General features: G+C 40.4%; 1 protein-coding gene across 4 annotated transcripts in view; it reads right to left on the bottom strand.

Annotated features, from left to right (window-relative positions):
• Positions 1–18,595, bottom strand: part of C2CD3 (C2 calcium dependent domain containing 3) — a 120,691-nt gene that overhangs the window by 52,201 nt on the left and 49,895 nt on the right. For all 4 annotated transcript variants that reach the window (XM_005689966.3, XM_018059360.1, XM_005689965.3 and 1 more), the window contains 9 exons: positions 17,105–17,599; positions 15,289–15,440; positions 13,008–13,254; positions 11,176–11,356; positions 9,500–9,683; positions 8,553–8,725; positions 6,790–6,913; positions 1,325–1,593; positions 793–882 (listed from right to left, as the gene is read on the bottom strand). In XM_005689966.3, coding sequence (XP_005690023.2) covers positions 793–882; positions 1,325–1,593; positions 6,790–6,913; positions 8,553–8,725; positions 9,500–9,683; positions 11,176–11,356; positions 13,008–13,254; positions 15,289–15,440; positions 17,105–17,599 — 1,915 coding nt within the window. The remainder of the gene's footprint in view (positions 1–792; positions 883–1,324; positions 1,594–6,789; positions 6,914–8,552; positions 8,726–9,499; positions 9,684–11,175; positions 11,357–13,007; positions 13,255–15,288; positions 15,441–17,104; positions 17,600–18,595) is intronic.

Raw genomic sequence — 18,595 nt, 5'->3', positions numbered from 1 at the left:
CCTAGGGAGGAAGATGGGCAAAAGAAGGAAACGACGTTTACTGAGTGCCTACTATGTGTCAGGTACTCTACACATCCTATCTCACTGAGTTCGACCTCACAGACTTGTTACCATTAACAGTCTCCATCTATAAGGTAAGTGGGACTCAGAGAGGTCAAGGTCACTGAGCTAGTAAAAAGCAGGCTGGGACCAGTATTTCCAGACTGCTGTCTTGGTGGTTGTACTTTCTTTCAGGTCTCTATCTCACAGCCTCATTCCTTCTTCAGTGAGACGGAAGAATATAGTGAAAAAGAATGGGCAAAGCTGAATTTGATTTCCAGGACTCTACTATGTGGCTGTGTTGTTCTGACTAATCACTTAAACTCTGTGAGCCTAAATTTTCTCATCTGTCAAATGAAGATTATCCTAGTGTCCCTGACAGTAAGAGTTACCCTGAGGTTCAAATGAGATCTGAGAAAATATTTTACAGAGTGCTATATAATGCAATAGGTATTGCCATATTTATTATAAGTAGTATCATCATCATTCTCTTTCCTGGAGGAAGATGACAGTACACTGTTTTGAGCTTCTCTGCTTTATTAGAAGACTTCTGAAATAACTAGCAAAGGACTTAACAATATTTTTGAGAAAACTTCTGAGGTATTTGGCAGAATTGAGAAGTATGTGCTAAGGTGTCTCCCCCCTTCCCCTCTGCCCACTCAATATCTTGCAAGAGAGCCAAACAAGATGATCTCAAGCAGGGAGGTGAACAGGAAAGGACAGGATCAGAAACTGATAATCCAGGATCCCTACCAGATCTCTTCATCAGCAGATCTTTTGTTGGAATCTTTACTACTCCAAGCAGGTAATCTTTGAATGAGTGGATACTGGTTATATCACTGGCTGTTAAATCAAACAAAAAAAAGGGAAATTAGTTGGTGGTCTACTGACTAAAGGGCTTGTGTTACAATATAGCCATATGAGAATCCATTTATACTCAGTGAATTTCAGTGTTGGAAGGTGCATTAGAGATCATCTTGCTCCAGTCAAATCTTGAATGCCTTCTAAATCATTTAAATTAAATCATTAAGTATGTGTATACCCACACTTAAGTAATTTTACTTTGAAAAATTCAGGCATACAGAAAAGTTACAAGAATATTTATGAACTCCTATATATCCTTCACCTAGATTCACTTGCTAACAACTTGACACATTTGCCTTACTTCTCTACATTCTCTTAAACACAATCTACATATTTTTGCTATACCCTTTAGAAGTTGGAAGCACTATACCATTCAAAACAGAACTCTTTTTAACTGTGACTGTGAGCCATTTGTCCTTACCTGACTTGGTATCTTCATGATAAACAGCAAAAGTAACTTCTGCAAACTCTAACAGCTCTGCCAGGAAACAGGCTTCTCCACTGCAGTGCTGAGTTACCAAGTTACATGAGAACTCACTGTGATGGGAGAACTCGGGGCAGAAGGAACAGGCCACAGGGCGGGTTTGACGCTGTTCTCCCTTGGGCAGGAAGGACAGATGAGTGGTGACAAAGGCATTGACCCCGACTGTGGCACTAAACTGCAGAGCAGGTTCCTGCTCAGCCAATGCCCTGTAGGGGAGAAGGGTAGGAATATCAGAAATGAGAAGGATTCAGTATCAGAAATCAGTAGACTGCCTAAGGAATATCACCATTCCCATGAGGCCACCAAGAACACTCACAGACCATGTGTTTCTTATCTAGGCTTTGGCAGGGCCACAGCGTTTTTTCTTAGTAATAGAGATGTCACAGCATACGTGTGTATGAAGAAGACAATATTCATCTGCCTACTAGAGTGATACTACAAGGACATTCCACTGCCCTGGTCTGGCTTCTTGCCCTTTTTGCTTGAAAGTACAACACAGACCAGATGCAGGACTTAAAAAAAAACTGCCTGCCATCTAATCTGACTTTCCCCATGAGTTCCCAGAGAAACTACTGAATTTCGTACCTATTACTCAGTCTCTCTGAGATCTGAGTACTGAAATTCTGAGTCCTTTTCTGTCAATTCAGTTCAGTTCAGTCACTCAGTCGTGTCTGCCTCTTTGCAACCCCACGGACTGCAGCACACCAGGCTTTCCTATCCATCACCAACTCCCGCTTACTCAAACTCATGTCCATTGAGTCGGTGACGCCATCCAACCCTCTCATCCTCTGTTGTCCCCTTCTCCTCCCACCTTCAATCTTTCCCAGCATCAGGGTCTTTTCAAATGAGTCAGCTCTTCGCATAAGGTGGCCAAAGTATTGGAGTTTCCACTTCAACATCAGTCCTTCCAATGAACACCCAGGACTGATCTCCTTTAGGATGGACTGGTTGGATTTCCTTGCAGTCCAAGGGACTCTCACGAGTCTTCTCCAACACCACAGTTCAAAAGTATCAATTCTTCTGCACTCAACTTTGTTTATAGTCCAACTCTCACATCCATACATGACTACTGGAAAAACCATAGCTTTGACAAGACTGACCTTTGTTGGCAAAGTAATGTTTCTGCTTTTTAATTTGTCAGTTACATAGTAACCAATTTATTTAACACTATGTTTATGATTCTGACATGGGCTGGGTCTTACCCAGAACGGGACTCCATTATACATAAGTTTCATGCCTCCATGGCTTTTGCACATGTTCTTCTCTTTGACTGGAATAATTTTCAGCTTTCTTGGGCATTTTAATTAACTCTTACTCTTCTTTCAAGACTCAGATTATTTTGAAGGGTCCTGAATGCCATGTTGAGCAAGCAGGTTGGACCTTATCCTGTGGACCACCACCCTAGAATGTAGTGAGTACCATCTAGGGGGTTCAGAGAGTAAACTATTTGGGCATAGGAAAAAAAATATTAAAATTTCTAGAGTTGTTATTTCATATATTAAAGTCTTACTACTCTTAACAATATATGTATTAGTATAGTAGTACATGAAGATGACTCATATATGAATAAGTATCCATATATTTAGAGAGTATGCTAATTTTTTTTAAATGATAGGAATGTAGAATTAAAATTAGGAGACCACTGTTACTGACTATGAGAAACCATTAGAAGTTTGACTATATGGTAGAACATGATTAAAAAACCTCCCTGGTATCTCACTAAGATGTTCTTGAGTGGTTACTAGAAAAGTCTATTTGGAGAATTCAGTGAGGAAAAGTATTAATTAGACTGAACATATTATCAGCTACTTTCACGTAAGATCTCACATGGCAATAATCCCAATAGTTATTTAGTGACCATGAAGTTAAAGGTAAATATTCTGACTCTTAAGTTGTAACAGGGACCAAATTAAGCAGCATTTGCTTCTTTCTTGAATTCATGTCCAAAGTGAGCTAGCTTGTTTCAGGATCATGATCTAGTTATTCTTTTTTTAAAAAAATATATTTATATTTATTTATTTGGCATGAAGAACTATGGACAGAGGTTCGTGACATTGTACAGGAGGCAGGGATCAAGACATCTCCAAGAAAAAGAAATGAAAAAGGCAAAATGATTGTCTGAGGAGGCCTTACAAATAGCTGTGAAAAGAAGAGAAGTGAAAGGCAAAGGAGAAAAGGAAAGATATACCCATTTGAATGCAGAGTTCCAAAGCATAGCAAGGAAAGATAAGAAAGCCTTCCTCAGTGATAAGTGCAAAGAGATAGAGGAAAACAACAGACTGGGAAAGACTAGAGATCTCTTTAAGAAAATTAGAGATACCAAGGAAACATTTCATGCAAAGTGGGCTCAATAAAGGACAGAAATGGTATGGATCTAACAGAAGCAGAAGATATGAAGAAGAGGTGGCAATAATATACAGAAGAACAATACAAAAACATCTTCATGACCCAGATAATCATGGAGTGATCACTCATCTAGAGCCAGACATTCTGGAATGTGAAGTCAAGTGGGCCTTAGGAATTATCACTACAAACAAAGCTAGCGGAGGTGATAGAATTCCAGTTGAGCTATTTCAAATCCTAAAAGATGATGCTGTGAAAGTGCTGCACTCAATACGCCAGCAAATTTGGAAAACTCAGCAGTGACCACAGGACTGGAAAGGTTCAGTTTTCATTCCAGTTGCAAAGAAAGGCAATGCCAAAGAATGCTCAATCTACCACACAACTGCACTCATCTCACACGCTAGCAAAATAATACTCAAAATTCTCCAAGCCAGGCTTCAATAGTACGTGAACCATGAAATTCCAGATGTTCAAGTTGGATTTAGAAAAGGGAGAGGAACCAGAGATCAAACTGCCAACATCCGTTGGATCATGGAAAAGGCAAGAGAGGTCCAGAAAAACATCTCTTTCTGCTTTATTGACTATGCCAAAGCCTTTCACTGTGTGGATCACAACAAACTGTGGAAAATTCTGAAAGAGATGGGAATACCAGACTACCTGACCTGCCTCTTGAGAAATCTGTATGCAGGTCAGGAAGCAACAGCTAGAACTGGACATGGAACAACAGACTGGTTCCAAATCAGGAAAGGAGTACATCAAGGCTGTATACTGTCACTCTGCTTTTTTAACTTCAATGCAGAATACATCACGAGAAACACTGGGCTGGAGGAAGCATAAGCTGAAATCAAGATTGCTGGAAGAAATATCAATAACCTGAGATATGCAGATGACACCACCCTATGGCATAAAGCAAAGAACTAAAAAGCCTCTTGATGCAAGTGAAAGAGGAGAGTGAAAAAGCTGGCTTAAAGCTCAACATTCAGAAAATGAAGATCATGGCATCTGGTCCCATCGCTTCATGGCAAATAGATGGGGAAACAATGGAAACAGTGGCAGACTTTATTTTTTTGGGTTCCAAAATCACTGCAGATGGTGATTGAAGCCATGAAATTGAAAGATGCTTTCTCCTTGGAAGGAAAGTTATGACCAACCTAGACAGTATATTCAAAAGCAGAGACATTCCTTTGCCAACAAAGGTCCATCTAGTCAAAGTTGTGGTTTTTCCAGTAGTCATGTTTGGATGTAAGAGTTGGACTATTAAGAAAGTTGAGCATCAAAGAATTGATGCTTTTAAACTGTGGTGTTGGTGAAGACTCTTGAGAGTCATTTGGACTGCAAGGAGATCCAACCAGTCCTTCCTAAAGGAAATCAATCCTGAATATTCATTGGAAGGACTGATGCTGAAGCTGAAACTCCAATACTTTGGCCACCTGATATGAAGAATTGACTCACTGGAAAAGACCCTGATGCTGGGAAAGATTGAAGGTGGGAGGAGAAGGGGATGACAGGGGATGAGATGGTTGGATGGCATCACTGACTCAATGTCCATGAGTTTGAGTAAACTCCAGAAGTTGGCGATGGAACGGGAGGCCTGGAATGCTGTAGTCCATGGGGTCACAGAGTCGGACACCACTGAGTGTCTACACTGAACTGATTTATTTGGCCCTACTGGGTCTTAGTCACGGCATATGGGCCCTTTAGTTGCAGCATATGAACTCTTACTTGTGGTATACAGGATCCAGATCCCTGACCAGGGACTGAACCTGGGCCCCCTGGATCGGAAGTATGGCGTCTTAGCCACTGGACCACCAGGGAAGTCCCAAATTCTCCTTCTTAGCTGAGCACTTGTTATGTGCTGGAACAATGCTCTGTGGTGGGGGTACAGAGAAGAGTTCAGGCAGTGTGTGTATGCAGAGGAATGCACAGCCTAGTGGAGGAAAACTCATGTCTGCAAGTAATGGAAACAGACTGCTATGTGCTACAACATGGAGCTAGCAGACAAAGGACAAAGCACCAATTCTATCAACATATAGGGAGAGATGGAGGAAGGCTGCAAAGCCTTGATGAAAACGGAAGTTTGTTTAGAGGACAAAATAAGGAAGAACATCCAAAGTAGAGACAGGAATGAGCAATGGAGGCAAGCGAAGCCATGCTGTTTATACAAACAGTATTTCAGGCAGAGAAAACAGCAAGGCAAAGGCCCTGAGGGGAAGAAGAGCATGTGTGCAGAAGCAATAAAAAAGCCAGTGGCTGGAGTGGAGTGAGCAGAGCAGCAGCTTCCAAGAGAGGAGGTCATAAAGATAATGGAGTCAGATCATGTGGGGCCTTACAACCATTTAAAAGGCTCTGGTTTTTACTTTAAATGAGATGGAAAGGCATTGGTGGGTTTTAAGTAGATGTGTGTCAAGATCTATTTAAGTTTTTATAAGCTCACTGGCTTCTGTACTGACAACAGACTAAAGGGGAATGAGCCAGAAAAACAGAAGGTGGTACTCAGACTGAACATGATAATATAAGAGGATCTGTAATAGTGATTGGGCTTGGCATGGTGGAGGGCATAGGGTCTGACCTTGGGTTAAGGGGTGAGTAGGGTAGAGGGCTTCCCCAGTGGCTCACATGGTAATCTGCCTACAACAGGGGAGGTCTGGGTTCAGTCCCCAGGTCAGGAGGATCTCCTGCAGAAGGGAACAGCAACCCACTCCAGTATTCTTGCCTGGAGAATCCCATGGACAGAGGAGCCTGGTGGGCTACAGTCTTTGGGGTTGTAAAGAGCATGACTTATGCGACTCAACATTAGCAGCAACAGGGTAGAGGATAAACTGCTAGACAAGGTCAAGGAACTAAGTTGCTAATAACAGTTAAAACAGCAACATTTGCAAGTGATTTATTCACTTATATTCCTATGTGCTTTCTTAAGAGAAAAAGAAAAGAGCAGAATTGTGGTTAATAAACTGAAGACTGTACCCAAGGAAGTTTTATGTTATCTGAGCATCACAAATTATGTGGACTGCAATGGAGAAAGGTTTGGTTTGAGAATTGCTTTTCTAAGGTGAACTTACTTGGCTGCTGCTTGTAAACCACAGGCTCTGATAATCTGGACTGAGATGGAGACAGTTCGGGCAGCGAGAACTCCCTCTGCTGTCCTTGGAGTACGCCTGTACCTTAGGCCCACATCCAGTAAACCTGAAGAATGAGGGTGAAAGGAAAAATCAAATGGTTGGTTGAAATAATCTTCTGTTCAACCAAATCCTAAATCCTAGTCAGGAAGGAAGGAAGAGGTTAAACACTATAATCCTAATGAACAGTAAGGGGCCTCAGCAGTGAAACAATCTGTCTATGGTCAGAATCACATTATATTTTTGTACTTTAGGATTAATAAAGCAGAATAGAAGTCACAATTTTCACTTTATATCTATGAAAACTATGGTTCAGAGATTCAACTGCTTGTAAAAATCACATAACTAACAGAGGCAGAACGTAATCCCAGTTATTTTTATAGAATCGAGATGGACTCTAACCTTTGTTTTTTACAATCTTTAAAAGGTTTTCACAATCACACATTTCTATCACCCTCCTACTACCACCACCTGAAACACCTTCACATGCCATCTTTTAATAAGAATTCTCCTGGACTTCCCCGGTATTCCAGTGGTTGGGAATCTACTTGTCAAGGCAGGGGACATGAGTTTGATCCCTGGTCCAGGAAGATTTCATGTGCTGCAGGGCAACTAAGCCCAAGTACTATAACCACTGAGCCCATGTGCCCTAGAGCCTATGCTCTGCAACAAGAGGGCCCACACACCTTAACAAAGAGTAGCCCCCACTTGCTGAAACTAGAGAAGAAGTCCACATAGTAATGAAGACCCAGTGCAGCCAAAAATAAAAATAAACATTGTATTTAAATTACTTATTTTTGATTGCACTGGTCTCAGCTGCTGCATATGGACTTTCTCTAGTGGTAGAGAGTAGGGGCTCCTCTTAGTTATGGTGTGCATGCTTCTCATTGCGGAGGCTTCCCTTGTTGCGGAGCACAGGCTCTAGGTTCACGGGCTTCAGTAGTTGCAGCAGGGGGGCTCAGCAGTCCCGGCTCTTGGGCTCTACTTGCTCTACAGCATGTGGAATCTTCCTGGACTAGGGATCAAACCCATATCCTCTGCACTGGCAGGTGGATTCTTATCTCTTGTGCCACCAGAGAAGTCCCCAGGGAAAGCTTTAAGGAACAGAACAAGCTGATCAGTGAGGGTAAGGAGGAACAACTCAATCTAACAAGATAAAGCCTTTGTTTGGGCAGATACTCTCCAGTAAGAGGGAAGAGTAACTTGATTTATGAGGTTCATTCTAGTTATTCATGATGTATTAGAAGGATAGGTCATCTTGCTGGAACCATTAGGATAGAATTCAAAACTCCAATTCTAACTAATCCCTTCTAACTTTAAATCCTGACTCTCTCTTCCCTCACAGTGAATTTCCACTTCATGCTATTTTCTTCCAATCCTACATCATGTTGCCTTAGAATAATAATTTTCCGAGTATACCTACATAATACTTGGGATTTGTGTCTTGAGGGCTTGTCAAATGCTACTGAAGTTAAAGGTGAGATAAGCAACATTTATGTACACAATCTACATAACTATGAATTTTCTAAAATTATATTCAAAATTTGCAGTATGTATTCTATTCACTTTCTAAGAGAAGGTACCTCAGTTTTTATCAAATTCTGAAAAGGTAAGTACCACAAAATGTGAAGAATCACTAATTTAGAGGGAAAAGGGATATTCACATATCCTACCTTTGAAAGCGAAAGGTAAACATCTTCAATTACCTGATGACTGGTTCCTCAGTTCTTTCCTATTCTCAAGCCTGGGGGTTAAAGGGAGATTAAAGGTCTGTATGCCACCATCCTCACGGTGCTGCATGGTTACCATGGCACAGATCCTCGATAATGGCAAGGTTCCTTTGGCGACCATCTGGTCTCTCACATTAGGATAATAGTATCTGTAAGCCACAAAAGCACAAGCTGTCGTCAGCTCAAAGAATTAGGTGGACGAATGATTCAGTCTGTTCCAGGGATAAGCTTTCAGTATCTAGTTTTCTTTGGAGCCCGACTGTTCTATATTTGTGGTATGCAGCTGTGGTTGTGTCTGGCTGGATTTACTGCCCATAACCTGCAGGAGGAGCCCCATAAATTATACTCTGTGTTCAAGACAAAGCCCAGCTTCTCACAGGTTTTCGGTTGAGGACTCAGCATCTGGCTTTGCCCTTTGGGAGTAACCGCTCCTGACAACATCCATCCTGCAGCACAAGTGGTTCTGTGCCATGAGTGGGATTATTATTTCACAAAGGCTAGTCTTCTGGTGGTGGGAAGAACAGATTACAAGAAATGAGTCTAGAAGTGAAGAGACCAGTTAGGAGGGTATTACAGTAATTGAGGCATGATATAGCAAGGGCCTGAACAACGTAAGGCAAAAAGAGAAGCAGAAGAAAGGTGACTAATACATGTTAAGTGACAGTAGGAGATAAAAATGAAAACTTCTCTTCCAAATATAAGTAGTGGTTAGAAGCAAGAGATACAAAGTGCCCCCAAAAGCCTAATAATTTAACAGATTATGGTAAAAGCTGGATAAGAGTCACTACCAAAATCCTAAATAATATTAAACAGGGCAGAAGGGGTCACTTTGCTTACAGTTCAACCAGGGCTAATTAACGGAAGGATGCTCTATGACTGTGCACTTCTTTCCCAGGCACAGGAATGGATTATCCATACTGTACCTGCACCAGATTTCAAACTGGACTCCACCTCCAGGGACAAGCCCATGTGCAGAGAAGGCGCTAAGCAGGAGCCTTTGCACTGGAACCTCAGCTGGCAACAGGAGGGAGTGATGGTGTCCACTGTTAAAGACGGGGTCTGGAACACAGAGCGTGGCTGCAGATCTAAAAGGCTTCAGGGTGATTCCTTTGGAAAAGAAAAGAAGTTCAGAAAAATTCAACACATCATTAAGTGCCTTAAATATAATAAGAGAGAATGTTAATATCCAGTATTATTCAATTGTATCCTCATAATAGACTGTAGCCCCCTAGGCTTCTTTGTCCACGGAATTCTCCAGCCAAGAATACTGGAGTGGGTAGCCATTCCCTTCTCCAGGGGAAAAGAAAGCAGGTATTTCTCCTGTTACACAGATGAGGATATGGCTACCTTGAAGTTACACAGTCAATCCAAAGGTCTTAGAGCTAGTACGTCATAGACTTGGAACCAGAATCTGTATCTTCTGACTGCTTTACTCCTACCAAGGTCCACTTCCTTAGTAGCTATGGTCGCCTAAGGTGCCATGATAATACAGAAGAAATTCCTTTGTTGGTGGACAGTGTGTGTGAGCTCCAGCACTTTATTTTCTTTACTTTCTTACCAACACTTATTAATCTATTTAAAAAAAATATATACAGCCATCTCAGCGAGTATGAAGTGGTACCTTGCTATTGTTTTGATCTTTATCTCCCAAGTGACTAATCATTTTAACCATCTTTTCATGTGCTTATTAGCCATTTCTATATAGAGGAGTGTCTATTCAGATCCTTTGCCCATTTTTAAACTGGGTTGTCTTTTTATTACTGATTTGTTAAGAGTGCTTTATATATCCTGGGTACAAGTCCATTATTTGAACCTCAAAACCAATCCTGGCAGCACTTTCACAGTTACTTAAGGACATGCTCAGAATGACAGAAAATTTGAGTCACCCAACTTGCTCATTCCCAGCTGCAATCAAACAAGACGACACTTCTGTCCTCTTGTTCGAGCTCTCAGAGATGACCCAAGGATAGAGATAGTAAGGGACAGTACAATGTAGTGCAGGAACTCGACATTAAGGTCAGTTGGACAGGGTTTAAATGCCAACCTTGGGACTTCTTAGTGGGGTGGCCATAGTCACTAACACTCTGAACCTTGCTTTCTCTTCTGTAAAATAAAGACACTAGAATCTACCAGGGTAAGTTGCTTTAGGATTTAAGATTATGATCTACGTGAGATATATATGTATATATTTCCCCTAGTAACAATGGTTCAGTATTCTCTCTTAATTTAGCACTCTTGATGACCTTATAGAATATAATTATGATGGATAATAAGAATTGACTATGTTAAGAGATAGAGTGAAGAGGCTTGTAAATGATGTTAAATGAGACAAAATGTAAATGATTGATGGATTTAGGTAAAGGGTATACAGGAATACTTTGTACTATTTTTGCAACTTTTCCATAAATTTGAAATCAAATCAAAATAAAATGTTATGAAAAACAATTTAAGAAAAGCAAAAACTCAGGGTATCTCCTGCATTGCTCAACTAAGACTAGAAATACTGAGGAACACAAGACTCACTCAGGAAGAAAAATCTCTAAGTATATTCAATAAAAGAGCCACAGAAGACTAAGAAGGCCTAATCTCCCAAACCTACCATTTTCAAGGAACTCAGGTCCTTTCAGCACATTGGACTGTGAGTCTTGAACTGGAAAGTAGTACTGGACATAACAATCTGCTTCTCCCCAGACTGTGGCCTGAAGAGGGGCGAGCCCTTTAACCTTGTCTACAAGGAGTTCAAAGTGGTGCTCCATCAATCCATTTCCATGGTCCCCTGCCTATGAAACGAAAGAGAGATGCTGGTGAGCTTTAAAGAGTAATGTGTATGGAGCGTTCATGCTTATTATCTTATAGTCTGAGAAGAGATGAAGAAATAAGCAGATAGTTAATATTCATTGTGCATAAATCTCACAACTGCTCACTGTAATCATATCAGGGAGCATTTACTCTAGACTGTGAGACTTGGGTCAACATTAGGAAATCCATAAATGTAATCCAATGCACTAATAGAGGAAGGAAAAAAGTGACTACCTCAATAAAGGCTGAAAAGGTATTTGATAACATTTAATCAGATGTTTCTGATTCTTCGTTTGCTAAGAATAGAAGGCTATTTCCTTAACAAGATAAAGAACACATATTTGAAGCAGCTAAGTATCCGGTTCTATCACTTCATGGGAAATAGATGGGGAAACAGTGGAAACAGTGTCAGACTTTATTTTTGGGGGCTCCAAAATCACTGCAGATGGTGACTGCAGCCATGAAATTAAAAGACGCTTACTCCTTGGAAGGAAAGTTATGACCAACCTAGACAGCATATTCAAAAGCAGAGACATTACTTTGCCGACTAAGGTCTGTCTAGTCAAGGCTATGGTTTTTCCTGTGGTCATGTATGGATGTGAGAGTTGGACTGTGAAGAAGGCTGAGCGCCGAAGAATTGATGCTTTTGAACCGTGGTGTTGGAGAAGACTCTTGAGAGATCCTTGGACTGCAAGGAGATCCAACCAGTCCATTCTGAAGATCAGCCCTGGGATTTCTTTGGAAGGAATGATGCTAAAGCTGAAACTCCAGTACTTTGGCCACCTCATGCGAAGAGCTGACTCATTGGAAAAGACTCTGATGCTGGGAGGGATTGGGGGCAGGAGGAGAAGGGGACGACAGAGGATGAGATGGCTAGATGGCATCACTGACTCGATGGACGTTGAGTCTGAGTGAACTCCAGGCGTTGGTGATGGACAGGGAGGCCTGGTGTGCTGTGATTCATGGGGTCTCAAAGAGTCGGACATGACTGAGCGACTGAACTGAAATGAATAGATATTTTCCTAATAGTTCTTTCTCTACTAGAGGCAATCAATTTGTCATTTAGATTCAGATTTAAAAATATAACATACAGTGGAGACTAAGATTTGACTATTCTAGTAAAGACATCAAATGTAAGATACAGGAGGACCTGATATAGTGGACTTAAGAGTCAGAAGACCTGCTGAACAGCAATTCTCCCATTCTCAGCTACGTGACCCTGGATGAGTAACACATAAACTCTGATTATATTTCATTACTTAAAAAAGAGAATGACAATGACCTACCTCATGTATAAGGGAATAAACACAATGAAGTATGTCAATGTGCTTTCTTAACTGAACAACTGTACAGAACAAATTCCTTTTAAGTTATGAGTAGAAAAGTTAAGAATGTCACTTGAAAACTTTGCAACATGGATTTGGTCAAGAAACAGAATATTTTGCTGGTTTACATTTAGGATCACTCTTCACCCCATCCCCATTTTCTCCCCCAGATTACCTTTTCTTTTTTTCACTGAGACTATTTTTTTTTTAGGGCAGATTTAGGTTCACTCCAATTATCAAAACATCACCTTATAATCCTTAAAATAAGATTATGTTTTTTGTAAACAATCAAGTGTTTGGTCACTACCATAGCAACAGATGCTACAGACGGCTGGTCCAGGAAATGGGCTGGCCTGGGGTTGAAGGGAGTAAGTGTTCCTTCTTCATTCTTTAATCTTTGTAGTGCTATTATCTGATCTGAAGAGCCCATAGCTAAAAAGACCCGAAGACTCCCATTTTGGTGGCCTGAGAACACGTCAATCACAGGCATGTAGCTGTCGACAGCAACAACTGGATACCGAGCATCAAGCAGCAGGCGAGAAACCTTGGGATCTCTAGAGAGAGAAATTGTGCATGAGCAAACAACAATCATCAATCATGTCATAGAGTTGCTCCATTTCTTATTTGTTTTCTCAGTTTGTTAAAAACAGACCTACAAGTAGAAAAGTAATGGTGGTTTGAAAAAATAGGATTCTACCCGTAATCTATCAAGTAAAAATGACAGGCAGATAAGTTCCAAATGAAGCAATCTGAGGGGGAAGGGATGTGTCTAACTTATCTCTGTATCATCATGGCCCCAAGGGTTGCTGAAGAGCATATTTTAGAGGTAGGCAGTGTGGCCAACTAGAAAAAGCATATAAATTTTGGAGTCCAGCAGATAAGTTTTGAGTAATATTACAAATAATATCTGCTAATTACTGAGTACTTACTATGTCATAAGCACTTCAGTTTCTTTAATCTTTCTAACATGGCAAAGGTTGCTATTCTTTACTATTCACAGATGAGAAAAAAGTCTAAATGCTCTTCATTACCATGCTGAATCTTACATCTGCCTCTTACTTACTGTATGACTAAGTAATCAGTATAACTTTTGAAAGTGTTTCCACCTCTGTAAACTGTAGGTAAGAAAACCTACATCAAAGGGCTGTTGTTAGGACTAAGCTGAGATAACCGATATAAAATGCCAACATGGTAAGTGCTTAGTAATTGATAGCTATTACTGTTCTACACACTCAGCAATGAAATGAAAGGGGTCTAAGAAAATGAAAAACAAAGGGGAATATCAGACCAGTCTAACACCACAACAAAAAAGGGGAAAAAGCCAAACGCCTATAGCTGACAACGACATCCATGATTCCAGCAGAACTCCTTAGCCTGACCAGGCTTCCCACTGTTACCATCATGTAAGTACTAAACTGTTCACTAGAGGCTTATTCCTTTATTTTCTCACTGGATCCTCACAATTGCTCCAAGAAGGAGGTAGGATATCTCTGATCACCCTCATTTTACAGATGATAAAAAGAAAGCCAGAGAGGCTGACGAGCTTCCCTGGTGGCTTAGATGGTAAAGCGTCTGCCTACAATGCGGGACACCCGGGTTCAATCCCTGGGTCAGGAAGATCTCCTGCAGAAGGAAATGGCAACTCACTCCAGTATTCTTGCCTGGAAAATCCCATGGATGGAGGAACCTGGTAGGCTACAGTCCATGGGGTCACAAAGAGTTGGACACGACTGAGCGACTTCACACACACACAGAGGCTGACATCTCCAAGTTAAATGATAAGCTTCCTCATTTGTAAAATGGGGATAACGATAATATTTCCTGGAGTTATAGAAAGGCTCCTGTCAGACACTGCCCACAATAGTGCTCTTTGCAAAGTGCAAGGTGCAGCATTTAAAACACAGAACCATGAAAAGGTGGTTAGGAAAGAGTTCAGTTCTAGAATAATTAAAAATCAGTACCTTGAAACAAAAACTGAACAGTTTGTACTGAGGATGGAAATGATTTTCAGATAAATCAATATCCCATCTAACTTTGAATAGTGATGAGGTACAGCAATCAAATCTGAAGGTCTAAAAGACAATGCTCAGTATAGAAATCTTACAAATGGTTGACGTGAACAATACTAACTAAAGTTTGTGACAGAGATAAACCACCAGTTCTGTGAGGTGATAAACTTTGGCAACTGAGCTTCTTGGTGAGGGGAGTGGACTAGAGAGCCAGATTCTCTGGGTTCTAATCCTGGTTCCACTACTTTAATACATATTACAAATTAATATTTAACTTTCCTGTGCCTCTGTTACCTCATTTGTAAACAGGGGAAATAAAATTTACCTGCCTCAGAGGATTGTTGTGAGGATTAAAGGACTTGATGTATGTAAGGTTCTTAGCATAGGGCCTGAAACATGGAAAGCAGTATCTGTATGATTGCTATAACCTAGGAGAAAGAGCAGCAAATGTAGTGAAATTGAGAAAAGTCCTCCAAGGAATTATTGGGCTGGATATGTTTGCAAACTGCAAATACTCCTATTCAAGTTCATACAAAGTTAAAAATGTAAAAAAAGAATACTTCAAAAGGTCCTATTTACTTGAATGACATGTAAAACTGATGCAGGGGGAGTTTCACCAGCCCGAGAAGCTTGTCCTGTCCTGGGCTCCGCACCTTGTTCCAAGTTTCAATTATCATCACATTGTTCTTAAGCCTTTCCAGACATTTGGAAGACAGAGAGACAGGAATCACCTGGGGAGAGGGACAACCAAAAAACAAAACCAAACCCCACATCTGAGACAAAGTATTAACTTATACTTTTATTTAACAAGCATTTACTAAAAGCCTATTTGCTATGCACAGTGGTAGGAGCTGAAGACATCAAAATAAAACCCACTCTGTATCCTCAGTCTCAAGCCATAGCCTTGTTTAGAGACAAACACATAAAGGCCAAGTTCATAAAGGCATGAATTCTCTGATGACAAAGCTCATCTAGACAGGGCTTCTGGGGCACAGGTGGGAAAAGAGGATGTTTAGAAAACTGCAAGCAGTTGAGCACAGCTGGACTATCCAGCGTGCAGAGAAGAGGACACTGGAGAAGCACAGGCAGGGTCTTATACTCCAAATTAGGATCCGAATTCTAGCCTGAAGGCTACGGGGAATCACTGAAATGTTTTAAGCAGGGGAGTAAAATATTCAGGTTAGTGTTTTAGAAAGATCATTACCGTTGGTACACAGAAGAAGGGACAGCGAGAGACAAACAGGTAGGACAGTCAGCGAGCTATCTGGAACAGGAATGAGGGCCTGAATGAAAGCAGTGGCAATGGAGTAGAGATAAGATAATTTATTCCAGAGATAATTAAGTTTGTAGCATCTACTGGATTTGGTAAGTTATTACGTAAAGAAAGACTCAAAGTCAACTTCTAGGTTCTGCTTGGGTTTCTCAGTGAATTATAATATGAATTAGGGCAGATAGGAGGAAGAGGAACAGATTTGGAAGGGATAATAAATTCAGATTTGAATACATCTGAGTTAATTTTCCATTTACACAACTTTATTGAATACCTGCAATTTGCCAGGGGACATGTTAGGTGCCAAGAGGAAAGGGCTCTTGAGAGATTTAGGTGGTGACGACCAGAAGGCAGCTAGACACAGAGATCTGGAACCAGAAGGAAATGCCTGGCCTACAAAGAAGTGTGGATCTGGAAGTCATCTTCACACACATAAAGCTATCGGAGTAGATGAAGTGACTATGGGGAAAAGAGGGTTGGTCTGGAGAATGCTAAGCATAAAGTAATGAACAGGGATACTAACAATTAGAAGTAGGAGACACGGAGAAGTGCTGGGGTCACAGTCCTTTTCCTAGGGTTCCTATTAGCTCAACGACTGGAGAAGAACAGCTGTTGAGTCAGAAGGAAAATGAGAGGAGAGAACCACAAAAATCAAGGGAGGAAACAATTTAAGCTACAGCAACAAAATCTATTGAGAAATCAAGTAAGATGAGTATTTAAATCAGCGGAGGAATAAATGAGTCTAAGGAAAAATAAATGAGAGAGTGGAAACAGAAAAGAAAAAAGTTTAACTGATCTAAGTCCTAGAGGAAACAGAAAGAAATAGAACTCAGAATTCAGGCAAAAGAAAAAGCAGGAAACCATATAAACAGAACAGAAAGAAAGAAAGACACAAAATGTTTCAAAATGTTGGCAATGTCTTTTCTTCCTCCTATCCAATAGTGGGATTGGATCTGCACACCAGATGATGATAAAAGTGCCCCCCCCCCCGCCCCCTCCCCCAAGTCTGAACATTCTGTTTCCTTTACAGTGTAATTGTGATCTGGGAAACATACTTCTCTTCCCTCCCCAACTCCCACCTTCATCCTTAATGCATATGGAACATTAAGACATGTACAAAGTTACCTGAGAAAAGTTAAAGACTGGTTTTGTTGTGCCCCATGCAATGACAGATCTGGTGACTTCTTCTGTGCTGAAGAGTTTGCAATTTAAATAAACATTGCTTGATGGTTGTTTCTCAGATTCTCCACTAACGAAATCTTTTCCATCTGGCACCATCAATAGCACATGCAAGAGCAAAGCACTCTCTTCTGTTGACCCATTCATCTCATTTACCAAATCATGAGAGGCTGGCGCTGCCATGAAGGTTGAAGAATTTGGTATAAAAGGGCTAGGTGACTTTGGGGTGGGGAGCATCAGATTCTGCATTTTCTTTACAGTTTCTTCATAAGTTTGATTTAGGGTCTGTGGATTTTTGGTACAAGTAACATCTTGAACAGTTTCTGGCAGTGTCTTATCTGGATTTGTAAGAGCACTAAATGGGGTGTGTTGGGTGTTGCTACTCAACTCTGTATTGACACCAGTGAAATCCTTGTTATCTAAAACAAGCTCCACAGTTACCTAGAAAACATAAAAGGAAGAAAGTTAATAGGGATATCTTCTAGAATCGGAATCAGAATTTTGGAGCTAGAAGCAGCATCAGATTGTTAGGATATAAATTAATTCATACTAAAATATCACAACAGTAGGAACACTAATAGACTGCCTTACCTTACCAGGATTAAGAAAGGCAGATAATTCATCAATAACACAAGATGAGCCTACAACATCATCTTGTGCCAGAAAATAAGGGAAATGCTCAGAAAAGAATGGAGACATACTGTAAGGACAGAATTCAGTTGAAGGGGCTCCCGTTGGACAAAAATATGGGACAAGTTGAGTTTCAAAATGAATAATAATAGTAGTGGGTTATAAGCTTTTGAATAATGTCAGAATCCATGAGTCCATATGACTATCAACAAATGAGGGAGAAGGGACAACTCTTCTGTATAGAATGCCAATTAATAAATGCACGGGGGGGTGGAGTTAATAGCGAAGTTAGAAAATCACATCCTTTCAATTATCATAGTAATAAGCCATTCAGATAAACCCCAAATGGAGGACACTGTACAAAGTAACTGGCTTTACTTTTTTTTTTTAACACAATTAAGATTTATACAATTTTCACATAATAGTAGGATACAAATTCTCTTCAAGTTCCCATAGACTATAAATTAGGAGACACTGGAACATATCCAGGGACATAAAACAAGGTGCAAAAATGTCATGGTTTAAAGGTACTGAAATCAAACAGAGTCTGTTCTCTTAGCACTGTGGAATTATATTAGAAATCAATATTAAAAGATATCTGAGAATAATCCACATATTTTCAAGTGTAATGTGACATTTACCAAGAGAGATCTTTGACTTAGGCATCAAAAGTCTCATCAAAGGTAATGAAGTATCTTTATTATTGGAAAAAAAAACCCAAAAACTTTTCAGAGAGTGATTGCAGAAAAGAAAGCATTTAAATGAGAAATTAATAATAAAATGATAAATTATTATTAACAATACTTT

Source organism: Capra hircus, chromosome 15, assembly GCF_001704415.2.
Source record: "Capra hircus breed San Clemente chromosome 15, ASM170441v1, whole genome shotgun sequence".
Classification (NCBI taxonomy): Eukaryota; Metazoa; Chordata; class Mammalia; order Artiodactyla; family Bovidae; genus Capra; species Capra hircus.
The sequence above is the reverse complement of the archived record's forward strand: the minus strand, read 5'-3'. Positions and strand labels throughout refer to the sequence as shown.